At 36.8% G+C, this 15,092-nt stretch overlaps 1 protein-coding gene across 1 annotated transcript in view; it reads right to left on the reverse strand.

Annotated features, from left to right (window-relative positions):
* The window catches only part of LOC111144481 (SPHK1 interactor, AKAP domain containing), a 167,121-nt gene that overhangs the window by 106,780 nt on the left and 45,249 nt on the right, over positions 1-15,092 (reverse strand). Inside the window, exon 3 of the mRNA XM_022498784.1 lies at positions 5,439-5,546. Coding sequence (XP_022354492.1) covers positions 5,439-5,546 — 108 coding nt within the window. The remainder of the gene's footprint in view (positions 1-5,438; positions 5,547-15,092) is intronic.

Genomic DNA, 15,092 nt, shown 5'->3' on the forward strand with positions numbered 1-15,092 from the left:
GCTTCCTCCTCTCTCTCTCCCTGCCTGCCTCTATGTTTGCTTGTGATCTCTGATTCTCAGAGATCTCTGATCTCTGATTCAAGTAAACAAATAAATAAATCTTTAAAACAAACAAACAAACAAAACTCTACCTCAGTTCAATTTATCATGTTTCTAGGTGTCAGTTTCCCATGTGTGACCTTACAGATTTAGAGACTCCTGGTTGCTTTGGTGGTGGTTCTTTTATCTATCACCCCTTTGTGTCATGCTTTACCATAAAGTGTTCTTTCTTATTCATGGACTTCTAGAGGCTTGGTCAAGTTTAGTGGAACTTCTTTCATTGAGATCAAAACTTTTCTCTGGGACTCGTGGATTTCCCAGAAAGCCTCAGGAACTACTACCCAGGGCCAGGTGAGGTCACACAGACCAGCTGTGAGCATCTGCTCAACTGTACCCCGAGCTGCCTTGTTTTCTCTGTTTCATCTAGGGCTGGATTAAGAAGCAAGTCTCCAAAAAGTTCTTCTGGATCAATCATGGGTGGAGGGTGGATACCAAAACACCTGGAAATCAGCATAGACAAAATGTAACTTACCAGAACTTCTGCTCAAGAGCAGTCCTGGATGAAGTTGGCAGGAATAATCTACCAGGGCTGAGGGTCGAGAGCTCCCTTTCAGGTGGGCAAGTGACCCCTGACAGTCCCTACACTGCCTCCTGAGAGTGGGTTCCCTTAAATACAGGGCATTTGTGCTGCTCAGGCTGCCTGACTTCACTGTCAGCATTTGATTTTTCACTTTTACGGGGGCGGCATTAACTTCTCCTTGAACATTGTTGAATAAATATTTAAAGAACATTATTGTGCAGTTGGTACCAAATTATGAGCCTGAACAAGGGTTTCTGCAGCTCTGGGTTCAATCCTGGTTTTAAATATTTATATTCCACACTGAAGTACATAGGGGTAAAGGGTCATCGTGTCTGCAGATCCTTCTCAAAAGTTTTAGAAAAAAAAAAAAAATCCTATATGGACACTTACATATAGATGCATATACACACACAAAGGGAAGGATAAGCAAAGGCAGTAAAATGTTAGTATGTGGGGAATCTGGGAATTCTAGGAATTCCTGCAATTTTTCTATAAGTCTAAAATTAAAGAATTTAAAAAATAAGTTCCAAACCTGATTTTTAAAGGAAAAAACATTAAAGTTGCTAGAAAGCTTGGTAAACACCTGGACTAGATAATGTAAAATGTCCTTTCATTGTTCTATTATATTTTTCCTGAATCATGGAAGTCTAGATTTTTCCATAGATCAGCATATCAAGTAGAGTATTTATCTCTTCCTTAACTTACCTTTTTTAAATTTCATAATAGACTTGGTATAGAAATATTTTCAGAAATAATATAGAATAAAGAACAGTCATCCAAGATGCCATTTTGTCATTTTTGCCACTGGGTTGCATTGACATCAGAAGCTCACTAAACAGCTGTCAAATATCTTCATAGTTTTGCAATATCATGTGTGGAATGTTGAAGCCTGCCTGATAATTTAATTTGTTTATTTAAGAATTGAAGGCAAATGTAACACATTTTCAAATACTGTGATTCGTCAATTAAGATGTACACTGGAGGGTGTAATTTATTGCAGGATGATAGCCAAGTCTTAAAATGACCAGTAAGGAAAGATACTGACAGTAGCTATAAATAGAAATAATGTAAATTGTCAAGGTAATTTTAATGAAGCATTAAAACAAAAAAGATTTCTGAAAAATAAAAAAGAAAATTAAATGTGAGTAAATAGCAAAGGGTAATAACAGATTTAAAAGTAACTAAATTAGTTTTAAATTAAAAAAAAAAAAAGTCAAGAGACTTGAAAAGTCCAATTCCTACTCCTTGTGTTAAGGACCTCTATTAAGATAATGTCTCAGCTGTTGGGTTTGGAAATTGGCTTCCAATTCCATTAACCTCCTCCACATTTCCTTCATTTAAATAATCAGGTTAGGGTCACCTGGATGGCTCAGTCGGCTAAGCATCCAACTCCTGATTTTGGCTCAGATCATGATCTTGAGGTTGTGAAATGGAATCCAGCGTTGGGCTCCACACTCAGCTCGGGGTTGTTTTGTCTCTCTCCCTCCCCCTCTTCCCCTTCCCCTGCTTTTTCTCTCTCTAATAAAAACATAAAATCGTTTTAAAAATCAGGTTAAAAAGAAGACTCTGAAGGTTAAGGTTGCTGTATTTTTTTTTTCCGGGAAGACAAATCAGAAAGAAAATGAAATTATATAGTTTGAGAGGAGAATTCTATTTAGGAAAACATAAGCAGGGGCTCCTCGGTGGCTCAGTGGGTTAAAGCCTCTGCCTTCCGCTCAGGTCATGATCCCAGGGTTCTGGGATCGAGCCCTGAATCGGGCTCTCTGCTCAGGAGGGAGCCTGCTTTCTTCTCTCTCTCTGCCTGCCTCTCTGCCTACTTGTGATCTCTGTCTGTCGAATAAATAAATAAAATCTTAAAAAGAAAAAAAAAAGGAAAACAAATTGTTTATAATTGATACCTAGTGAAAAACTTTCAAGGGTGACCTCTAGGGGGCTGCTTGAGCCAGACTTCCTGGCAAGCTGTTCCTGTTTGGTGTATCTGACTGCTTCAAACTACTCTTCATTAAGGCTCTTCATTTTAGCTGTGAAATGAATGCAGTTCTCTATTGAAATAGTAACTAAAAAAAAAAAAGGAAAAAGAAAAAAAGAACTCATAACAGTCATACTGACCCATGCGCACCACACTCTGAAGGTTTTCCAAGTCTGAGTTTGTCCCTCAATAAAAATTTTAAGTGGAAGTCTTGAATTCAGAAAGTGTTGGTATGCTGAGGTTCTGAGTTCTAAGAAACTGCAAGTCCAGACACTTGGACTTCAGTATGTTGGATCCTAAGCCAATAGAAGTTGGATCTGAAAAAGTTGGCTGCTAATTTTGATCGGGAAGAAATCAGTTAAAGAAGCAATGATTAACATAGAGCTATGAACAGAGTACAAAGTGATAAAATATGAGCCAACATTGCTACAGGTTTCTCAGATTCTGTTCTGGTTATTTGAAAAGAGATTTTGCTTTGGGATGATTTTATTAAACTGAATTTTTAAATGAAACTTGAACGAAGACATGATTTTAAAGTACAGTAATTTTTCCCTTAAATTATACCTTTCATTTCCATCCTGCCATGGAAAACTTGTTTTTGAAAGGCAATAAAGTACATGAATTAATAAAACCCTAAAAAAAACCCCATCCCACTCCCAAATCCTGACCATTTTGGTCACTCCTATGTATTGTTTTGATTAAAAGGTCCTGGTCCTGATTAGATATCTCCATGGTTCACCTCTGTTTTCCCTCTAGAATTGCTTCCCTTCAGCTCTGGACTCTGTTTCCTCTTTTCATCCTAGAAATCTGTGCCAAGTCAGGAAGAAAGAAAGGATTCACACTTTAAGAAAAAGGAACTAAAGGATACTTTTGAGAGATTGGGACAATTTAGGACTTCAAGATAGGGATTTCAAGATTTCTTTTAGCCTTAGAGTCATGGGTAACTTTTATAACATGTGGGCAAACGAAATTTCCAGTATACCTTTTATTAGTGTTTGGGTTTTTTCCCTTTTGGAAAGAATAGAAAGAACTGTAAAGGCAAGATGAATCAGCTCAACCTCACTATTGTCATCTGACACTATAAAGGGACAGAGAATTAACGAAGGAAGTCATATGGTTTTAAGCCCAAATTTGAATCCACTGGGACTGGTGGGGAGTGGGAGGAGAATTCTCTTCACTTAGGGAGATCCAATGGTAATCTTTAATCTGGCTATAAATTTAGCATTTCTAATTGCAGATCTTTAGTCCAGATTCCAAAAATGTAAAGATTCAAGAAGACCTCTTCACCTTCCACTGCACAATTTTTAGTGCCCCAAATTTCATACTTTCTCCAAATGGAAGCCTTCATTTTTTAAAGGTTTTATTTATTTATTTAATTGAGGGGGCAGGGGAAGAGAATCTCAAGCAGACTCCCAGCTGAGTGTGGAGCTCAACTCAGGGCTCCATCTCAAAACTCTGAGATCACCACCTGAGAGGAAATCAAGAGTCTGATGTTTAATGGACTGAGCCACCCAAGGTGCTCCTCCAAGTGGGACACTTCTTAATACAGGAGCTGCTCAGATGACAGTTTTTTCCAGAATATAGCTGGAAAGATTCTACCCTCCATTTCTCTTCCTCTTACAATGGACAACTGTGTGATTAGAAACCTGTATCCACAGATGCCTGCGTTTTCTAACTGACCTCAGAAGTGAATTTGTAAAGGAGGTTATCACTATTAAATTACCTGCCACCTAATCCCTTTTGTTTTCCCCAAAGACTTCTGGACAGCAACCAGTTATCTGGATAAAGGATTAAACATTCTAGAAGTAGTGGGATTAAAATCATTTGCTCAAACAGAGATTGAAATAAGTCTGTTGAATTGACTCTGCTTTCCTTGCACGATGAGATTCTGCAGTGTGAAATGCTTACATCCTCTGTCTGCCAGTACTGGTTCTGCCTATTTTATATAAAAAGCTTCTTCATCCCATTTTCAGCTTCCTTCTTTTTTTGTTTTATTTTTTTTTCTTTTAACAGAAATGCTGGCATTCAACTTACCTCCAAGAATAGCTCAGAGCTGAAGTTCCAGTTTAGTCATGAGAATTACATTTCTTTCCACTTTGGAAATGCTGTACCCCAGTCTCTGTAATTATGACCCCATAAGGGCTAGGTGATTTCAATTAAAATGAAATATATGACTTCGTAGAACATACAGGAAGGAGCATCTTTCAACAGGAAAAATAAATCATATTATTGATTTCTCCTATCAAGAATATGTACCCATATATTAAGATAATAATTTTGTTTATAAGAATATTTATTTCTTATAAACATTTGTTTATAAGAACATGCCTTGAAAAGGAAGGTTTTGTATGTACACCTCAGCTCCTGTATATTAAAATTCATGGCTTCATAGTTCTTGTGTTGAAAAGGTTTTCAGATAATGACTATAACTTATAAGAATGGTAGAAAATTTCTATACAATATTCATGTTGGAAAATAACCTACTAGCAGCAATTATAAAATATATTGAAAAGAATCCAAGAAAGCACTTGAATGGTCTCTTATTTCTCATCATCCAGTTCTAGTTCTGAATCTCTTTCTCAGTCAGTTTTGAAAATATAAACATTGTTTTTCCTTTTCAGAGAATTGATCAGGTTAATTTACCCGTTGAAATGAGCAAAATGAGAGTAGAGACAAGAGCTCAGCATGCCATTTTGTTAATGGTCCATATAAACCCGTTATGCATTTTCAAAACGATACTTTCCTAACCTTGTATTTAATTAATTATGAAACTTCCATCTTTAGCATGAGCACATGCACTGGACTCCCTGCTTTCTCAAATTATACCCTGAGAGAGTTGTGTTTACTTACAGAAGCACAGTTTTCAGACTTGTCTTCCACAAAACCGATCTGGCAGGGAGTCCTCTGATTCTGTAGCCAGTAGTCTGTAGACTCGAGCAGGCTGTTGCTGCAAAGAACCTGGAGGGAATCGAGAAAACCTTCTTAGTGTTACACGGCCAGATTTTCTAGTTCAACAAGCAGCTGTTTTCTGAAGGACCTGTAGGTGTTTTCTTCACTTCAGAGCATCTGGATACTGGAAAAAAACTTACGTGATAAAAGCACCTCTAGAATGTGTGAAATATTCAGCCAGTTGTTGGTTTTAGAGGAATACGTCGATGTTAATACTGATGTTCCTTCTGTCATCAAATCCAATATCTGGAAACTTCAATGATGTCCAACCTGTGGAAACTTCAAATGATTATTTTGGGGTACGGTTCAGTTGACAATGGGGATCAAAGTTCATTTTAGTGGTAGTGTTGGTGCACTCTGGGAATATTTTCAATCTTAAAAAATGTAGTATTTTTCCTTTTGGTGCAGTATTGCTACTGAAATGATATGGTTTCAGCTTCAGCTTTGCTAACATGTCTGTGAAACGGGGTTCAATTCTTTTTTGTTTTTTAATAGGGTTCAACTCTTACAGAATACCTAACGTACTTTGTTAAGTTCAAAAATTATTAAGAATAAGTAAAGTGCATCATGACAGTCATTTTCCATGTTGAAACAGCACAGTAAAGCAAAACAAATTTGAATTCATGAATCAAAAAAACCCAAATATGATTAACAAATGACTGGTTTCTGGGCTTGGATTTTAAAGCAAGGAAGAAACATTTTATTTCTGTGACAAGACATTTTGAAGTTGCAATCTCATGAATAACCAAACAATTCAAATTCTAATGTGTCTTAACACTACCCAAACAGTGTATAAGATTTTTCCCAACTTATGCGAGATTTCCAACGCTCCCCCGGTGCCCTCTACTTTATTAGGGTACACGTCTGCTAATATTTGACTCACTACCTTCACTTAAGCAATAGAATAGATTTAATCAGTTTGGTTATTGCCACAAAAATAGAATGACACTTCAAATTACATTCCATCTGTATAACAAAGGATTGTTACACTGTATAGATAAAAACGTGTGTATTTTTGTCTGTGTGAGTTAACCAAATATAATTCTCATACATCTTTCCATAATACTTCTTTTTTATTTTTGCTGAGAAATATTACTACCTTTAAATCTTTTCCCACTCAATGTTTATTATTACTAGAGATGACAGATTTCCATTGTCCTTTTCTAGAAGAATACAAAGAGGCATGCAGTGGACAAGCAGGTAATTTCGAATGATGAACTTAGGCTATGACTGTGGACTAAAGCTGACAACAGAGCTTCTCAGTTCTCTTGCACATTTTACCTAAACTGTGGTTTTTAAAGCGCAGGCTGGGCCCCCAGGGGTCTCTGAGATCTTCCAAGGAGGCCAGCCATCAAACTATATTTATAATAACAGGAAGACTTTATTTGTCTATTTCACCATCATTGTCTCTTAAGGTTCCCATGGAGTTCTTCAGGACCCACGACAGTGTAAGGGCACAACTGGCCGCATGCAGAAGCCAACAGCAAAGTCTGGCTGTCTCATGTCAAGTGAGATATTAAGGAGATTTGCTAAATTCTAAAATGAAATCACTCTTCTCACTAAAAGTTTTTTTTTAAAATAACACTTTTATTTTACATAAAAAACATGCATATTAATTCCTGCCTTGTTGATTTTAGCCATTTTTGAAAATAAAGACAATGTGGTGTGTCTATATAGTATGGAATATTACACAGCCCTAAAAAAGATTGAAATCTTGCCATTTGCAGTGACATGGATGGAACTAGAGAGTATAATACTAAGTGAAATAAGTCATATGATTTCACTCATATGTAGAATTTAACAAATAAAACAAATGAACAAAGAGGGGAAAGAGAAAGAGGGAGAAATCAGACATAGATTCTTATTTACAGAGAGTAAAGTGATGCTTGTCAGAGGAGTGGGGATGGGGGGAATGGGTGAAATAGGTGATGGGGATGAAGGAGTGCATCTGTCCTGATGAACACCAGGTGTTAAACAGAAGTGCTGAATAACTATATTTACATCTAAAACTTATATTACTTTGTATGCTAACTGGAATTTAAATAAAGACTTAAAAATATGCATGTTAACGTAATGTGTTTATTATTATTTTCAAAGTATTTTTAAAATAAAAATTATTATTATTTTAATGTGAATAATTTTAAAAAACCTTTCTTAGCTTTAATTGATAATTTGAAAAATGTCAGAAAGTATAACCCCTATAAACAAAAGCTTCTCAAGGTCCTCAATAATTTTCTTAGAGTGTAAGGGAATTTCAATCCCCTCCTCCCCCCAAATTGAGAACTATTGATCTAGACTCACTTTATTTAAAGTAGAAAAAGGCTCTTGGTCCACCCCACTCCTCACTGCTAATCACTTTCTCTTCCAGTATGGAATAGAGTTGAACATGGGTATGAGTGGTCCAAGCTGAAATCCTAGCTTAGTAATTAATGGTAGAATAACCTTGGGCAGCTAACTTCAATTCTGATTTCAGCTTCCACACCTGCAGATGGAGAAAATAATACTCACCTGGTGGGATCATTGAATATTCAGGGTGTCTTACATTGTGGCATGCAGATAGCAGGTTATCCTCTCAATACGTGCTTTTCACTATCGCTATTTGAAATGAACTACAAAGGAAAATAGAAAATTGAATGCTTTCACTTGAAATTAGTGGATTTGAAAGCATTTCAGATCTGTGAAGACAAGTTGTCGTTAGCAAATATTCTAATCTAAGGTGTGATTTTCGTTCTGCATTTTGTAGTATTAATAGTTATAGCTATGATTTTTTTCTTATATGCTTAGAATGTGCTGGAAAATGTGCTAAACTTTTCTTCCTTTCTTTCTTTTTTTTTTTTTTTTACCTTTTAATTTAATCCTTATTGCAATGCTACAAGGTAGGAGTTATTTTAAAGATAAGGATATTCTCAGAAATTGTTATTTTGAAGGTGAAAATCTTGAGACTCAGAGAGATTTGAGTTTTTTCCCCAAGTTGCTCAGAAACTGGCTTTGGATTTGGTTTTGAAAATACCAAGGTTTTTAGGTGAAATAATTTAATTATGCAGTCCTCCATAACCCATACAAAATGATTTTAATTTGGGGTATGTTTCCCAAACATTATGCACATCTCATTTTTATTACTATAACTATACCTTCTCATGGACTTCCTTTTTTTTTTTTTTTTTTAAGAGATAGAGAGCATGAGCAGGAAGTGTAGAGGTAGAGGGAGAGAGAGAATCTTAAGCAGGCTCCATGCCTAGTGTGTAACCAAAAGTGAGGTTCGATAATGATCTGAGCTGAAATCAAGAGTCAGACACCAACTGAGCCATGCAGGTCCCCATGGATCTCCATTTTAAGGCTATTTTCCATGAGTGACATTCTAAGGTAACATTTTTCTTTAAGGAGAAGAAACATTTTGTGATGTAAATTATAATATTTAAATTAATCCACTTGGTCAGTATTATCAGTATTAGAATTTCTCAAAACAAAACAAAACATGGCTTTATATCTATTTGTGTTAACACTGAAAGAAATCCATATTGTCATGCTTCTGCTCTTTGCCTTTCTGTGATCTTTAAAATTTACAACACCCATGGCTTTAGAATAAAGCTTTCATTCACTCTGAACCATAAGAACGTCAGAGACTTAAAAGAGAGACATCAAATGAACATACCAGTTAATAATACTTCACTCTGCAGTATAATAAACACTGCGACTATAATCACTTCTTAGTCATTTCAAAGCTCACTCCTCAAAAAGTAGGCACTGGGCATCTTCTGCTTTCTATATGTTCAAAGAACATAGAATTATGGTTGTAACAAAATATGTCAACAAATGAAAGTAACTGTCATTTATCAGAGCATATGAACTATTTTTGTCCAAGGTCAGCCTCAGGAACAGGACAGAGTTCAGACACAAGTCACTCAGGTCTTTCAGTAAGTGGTAGCTGGGTTGGCATGTTTTCCTGGTGAAACACTGAGAGGCAGAGATGGAGACACCCAAAGGCCTCAGCTTGACACCTCCCACTGTGAGATGCCCACAGCTGTGATACACACTGCCTCATGACGAGGCTGATGTGACCAGAGGTGGCTAACTTGCCGGATTTCTCCTGCATTTAACTTCTTCAACAGAGAAATGAGGGCAGAACAATGAATCTGTCAAGTCTTCTACTTTAAGAGTATTTCTGCACCTATTTTTAAAGTAAATAATAACCGAAAATATGCAAAGAACTTGTTCTGTCCTATCCTAGCCATGAGGAAAATAAACAGCTTTTTGGATCTGCTTACTCAGTGGAAAATGCTAGAAAGACTTCCTGTTTGGCTATTCCATATCCCTGGGATACCGAGTGTCTTTCCTATGGTACATCTTTGCTTCAGAGGAAAGAGAAATGTCCGAGAAAAGAAGTCGCATTTAAAAATTAAACCTAAATCTTTCAATGCCTTAGAAGAAATATTTTGAAGGAGCTTTGTTTGATGAAAGTATTCACTCACTATGTAACCTTAAAATTGAATTTTATTCATCATAATTAAAGAAATAGTTCACTCGATTATGTTAATAATGAAAATAAAGTTGCCTTATACATTTCATTAATAGAGATAATACCTATATTCTTTAACTATTGACTAAATAATACTACATTTACTGAGAATGTTCTGGACTACGGCCCTAATATATATACTACCTGAATTAAACCTCTAGACATATATGTAATGTGCTTAAAGATAACAAGTTCTCAATAAACATTAGCTATCATAACAATGATTATTCTCTTTTCTTGGGCTTAGAGGAGTCAATAATTTACCTAGTTAGTGGTGAACTAGGATTTGAGACGGGCTCTCCAAATCCAAAGCCCCCATTTGCTGGTGCTCCTTTGCAAGTTGGTAAAATACATAATTTCTTGTCCTTGTGTTTTAAGGAATCCCAGTCTATGCGTTTATTCATCTCTCTCAGGGCTCTTTCTGGGTGATAAGGAGGTTTGAGTCCCAGTTCCAAGCCTACTGTTTGGTTAAATCACTCACTAGCTTCCAGCCTCAGTTTTTGTAAGAAATTAATTCATGTGATCTGAAGGCATGTAACTTCTACACTAAGCAGCATGTAACTCTCCCCCTCCTCCTCCTGCTTGCCCTCCCCCCGCCTCCTCCTCTCCCAGATATATGAAAGGCCAAATAAGCAAAGAGAATAAAAATTCAGCCTTCAATAAACCACTAGCATCATATGTTAGGCAATTTTAACCTGTGAAGAGCTTTTAGACAAACAATTAGAGACGCAGGAATGCTAGAAGGAAGAATACGTACTTGAAAATCTAATGATTTTGAAGCCTTGTGAATATGACCTCCCTGCTGAGAGAGTCACTTTCTGAGGGGGAAAAGAGAAAAACTCACCAGGTTCTCCATAGCTCATTTATTTATCTGCTATTTTTAGATGCAGGTTTATATATTTCAGATGAAGAGCTAATAATAAATATTCTGTGTGTTCACAAACTTGAAGTAATAATTACACATATTCTCGTAAAAATGAACGGGTGTTCTAAACAATAAAGAAAGATCTGTCTGCTCTATTTTTCAGTAATTTCTCTTTCTTATAGAGAGATCCAGCTCACATAAATTTATTTTGACACGAAATGGGGAAGGAGAAATAAACTCTTAGTAACCTGGACACATTGAAGCAATGCCTTAAATCCTGAACTCTACACCTGAAACTAATGGTGTACTATATGTTGGCTAATTGAATTTAAATATATATAAATACATATAGACAGATCCTAATTCAGCTCCCACCTGTTAATCATTTCATGGACATTTATCAAGCTCCCTATACCCAATTTAGCTATTTTCCAAGCTTTGTCTCCAATTATTTTCCTGCACATATCCTGCTAGAGTCCACCAGTTTACTAAAAAGCACAGTCTTTATGATGCATGGGGTTTTCCTCATATCTTTTCATCTGCCCCCCCCCCCAAATTTTTTCCATCAATGTTCTTCCCCAACCATCAAGAACTAATTGAACCAAGGCTCCTCTCCCCATAGCAAGTGTTTCCCTCTTCTGGTGAAATCTCTATAATGAAAACGATATTTCTACCAGAATTTTAGAATGTGCATGTGTGCCTTTTCCTTCCAATTTTGATGTGGGTGCATGAGTATCTTACTCAATTTGTGTTCCACACTTATCTCTTGACATATAGCTGATACTAAGAAACTGTTGTTTGGCACCAGAACATTTTGTATTTGATGTAATGTATATTTGGAATTTTCTTTTCCAGTGATTGTGTTTCAGAAAGAAAACCTGTGAGTGATTTATTCAATACAAAGAAAATTTGAGAGTTAAATCTAGGCACACAATGATATTTTATGTTTCTGCAAGGCTTTCATTTCTCTTAAGGTTTTTATGCCAAGGTAACAAAGAATTTTAAATTAGAGCATGATCTGCATTTTTGTAGTGCTCTGCTATCAAAACATTATCAAATTTCATTTTCTGATAATTGTAAGTATAAAGATGTAAAGCAGCCCCAAGGCTTTTAAGAGAGGAAATTTCCTAATGTATGCATTGTGATTAATGATGGAATGCTGCTTAAAATTAACTGAATAATACCATCAGAAAAATGGATTCATTTTTCTTCAAAAGCAGAGATTCATCTGCCCCTCCAAACAAGGAGACTCAGAGAAGTTAAGGGTGCTGGAATTTTAAGACATCAATGTAAACAGGGGCTTGGGTGACCGTTCCAGGGTAAGGAACCCTGGTCATCTGCTCACTCAACAATTTCAAACAAACACTATTTTTAAAAGAAGTTGTAATACAAAAAAAGTTTTGGAAACTCCGGTTCAAAGAAATCATTCTTACAAATGTGACACACAATTTTCACAGAAGAAAGAAAAAGCAAGAGCTATAAAATAAAGGGAGCAAGAGAAGCCCATTGGAAGAGCCATGGCATCATTCCGAGAAGAATCTCCAGGCCCCACTGGTGTTCTAGACTCTAAGAAACTTAATTAAATGTTTCTTAGAGAAGAAGGCTATAGTGTGAGCAGGTCCATCAGATTTGCATAGTAAGTGGGAGAGATGGCAAAGAGCTGATTAAGATGAAGGCAGCTGCTCATAGATGCTGTCAACTCTGTGCTCTGTGGTATAATTAATGGCATCTCTACTGGAGGTAACCCTTCATGGAGATATCATGATCCCACACAATTCACCCCCTTTTGGTGTAAAGTTCTCTGAAGTTTTTTTTTAATTAATTTTTAAGATTTTATTTATTTATTTAACAGAGAGAGGAAGAGAGAGAGGGAACACAAGTAGGGGGAGTGGGAGAGGGAGAAGTAGACTCCCCGCTGAGCAGGAAGCCAGTGTGGGGCTCGATGCCAGGACCCTGGGATCACGACCTGAGTGGAAGGTAGATGCTTAACCAACTGAGCCACCCAGGTGCCCTGTAAAGTTCTATGAGTTTTAAAAAACACACATCATTGTGTCACCACCATCCTAGACTAGATGAAGAACAACGGTTCAGCTCCACCATCTCCCCAAATTCCTTCCTGCTCCTTGTAGTCAAATGCTTCCTAAGTCCCAGTCCCTGGAAGCCACTGATTTGATTTCTATCCCCTAAATGTTGCCTTTTTTAGAATGTCATGTAGGTGGAATCATGTAGCATGTACCTTTTTGTGACCTGTTTCTTTCACTTGGCCTAATGTGTTTGACAGTCATCAACATTGTTGTGTGTTTAGCATTTTTTTCTTCCTTCTTTTATTGTGGGGTGGTGTTTCACTTTATGGATGTAGACACATTTTTTATAAAACCCATTTACCAGGTGAAGACCATTCGGGTTGTTTTTATGTTTTGGTTAATATCAATAAAGCTGCTATAAACATATGCCTAGTGATTTTTGTCAGAAATTAAGGTTTTGTCTTGCCGTGGATAAGTACCTAAGAATGAAGTTAATAGGTAATATGATAATTTTATAAGTCAGTCAGAGAAAGACAAATACCACATGATTTCACTCGTGCGTGGAATTTAAGAAGCAAAACAGATGAACGCAGGGAAAGGGAAGGAAAAATAAAATAAGATGAAAACGGAGATTGAGGCAAACCATGGGAACCTCTTAACTACAGGGAACAAATAAGGTTGCTGGAGGGGAGGTCGGTGGGGGACTGGTCTAATTGGGTGATGGGCATTAAGGAGGGCACTTGATGTAATGACCACTGGTGTTATCTGAAACTGATGAATCACTATACTCTATCCCGGAAACTAATAATACAGTATATGCTAACTAAACTGAATTTAAATAAAGAATTAAAAAAAAAGAAACAGATAAACTGGTTTCTAACCTGGATTTACCACTTTCCATTCCACCAGCAAGGTATGAGAGCCCCAACTGCTCCATATCCTCAACAGTATCTGATGTTGTCATTTTCTGCTTTCAGTTCATTTTATTTATTTATTTATTTTTTAAATTTATTTATTTGAGAGAGAGAGAGAGAGATCACAAGTAGGCAGGGAGGCAGGCAGAGAGAGAAGGGGAAGCAGGCTCCCTGCTGAGCAGAGAGCCCAATGCGGGACTCGATCCCAGGACCCTGAGATCATGACCTGAGCTGAAGGCAGAGGCTTAAGCCACTGAGCCACCCAGGCGCCCCTCAGTTCATTTTAAATGTTCTACCAGGTTCGTAGTGCTATTCCGTCTCAGCTTATTTTCCTTTTAATTTGTAAAGATATGATTTTTCTTCCTTTTTAAGTTTCTTCTAAAATTAAAATCTTAATTTAGATTCTATCTTGGTGCAAACCATATTCATAAAACCATACGCATAAATTCGACTACCTATTTTTAAGTTTTTAAAAAATATTTTATTTATTGATTTGAGAGAGAGCAAGCAGGTTAAGGGGTTAGAGGGGGAGGAAGAAGCAGATTCCCCGCTGAGCAGGGAGTCTGAAGCAGGGTTGGATCCCAGGACCCTGAGATCATGACCTGAGCAGAAGGCAGACGCTTAATCAGCTAAGCCACCCAGATGCCCCTAGACTATATTTGATGCTAACTTTGGATGCCATCTCTAAGAGAAAGGTAATGTCACCCACCATAAGTTTTCATTCATTCACTTGTTCATTTCACAACTACTTGTGGAGTACATACTGGCTTTGAGGGGTTTTAAGTCTTGATTTGTTGTTTTGTTATTTAAATTTTTTTCATAAAATGCTTATATATAATGGGGAAGCCAATTAAGAGTGTGTAGACCTGGCAGTCCAGGAAGTGATGTCATAATAAGATATTATATCTGTTAAACTCTTCTAAAGTATATACATAGATATTCAACATTTATGTCTCTCTCTGTTTGCTATGTACATGAAGTGTATAGTACAATTATCCGAGATACAGCATTGTTAGTATTTGTCTCTGTGTCTGATTTATTCACGTAGCCTGATACTGTCAAGGTCCATCCATGTGGTTGTGAAAGGTAAGATTTCATTCCTTTCTATAGGTAAGGAGTATCCCATTGTGTATATATGCTACCTCTTCTTTACCCATTCATCCACGGATGCACACTTCAGTTGCTTCCGTATCTTGGTTGCTGTAAATAATGCTGCCAAGGACATGGAGGAGGGGC

The sequence above is a fragment of the Enhydra lutris genome, unplaced genomic scaffold (assembly GCF_002288905.1).
Source record: "Enhydra lutris kenyoni isolate GAN:26980312 unplaced genomic scaffold, ASM228890v2 scaffoldscaffold1, whole genome shotgun sequence".
NCBI lineage: Eukaryota > Metazoa > Chordata > Mammalia > Carnivora > Mustelidae > Enhydra > Enhydra lutris.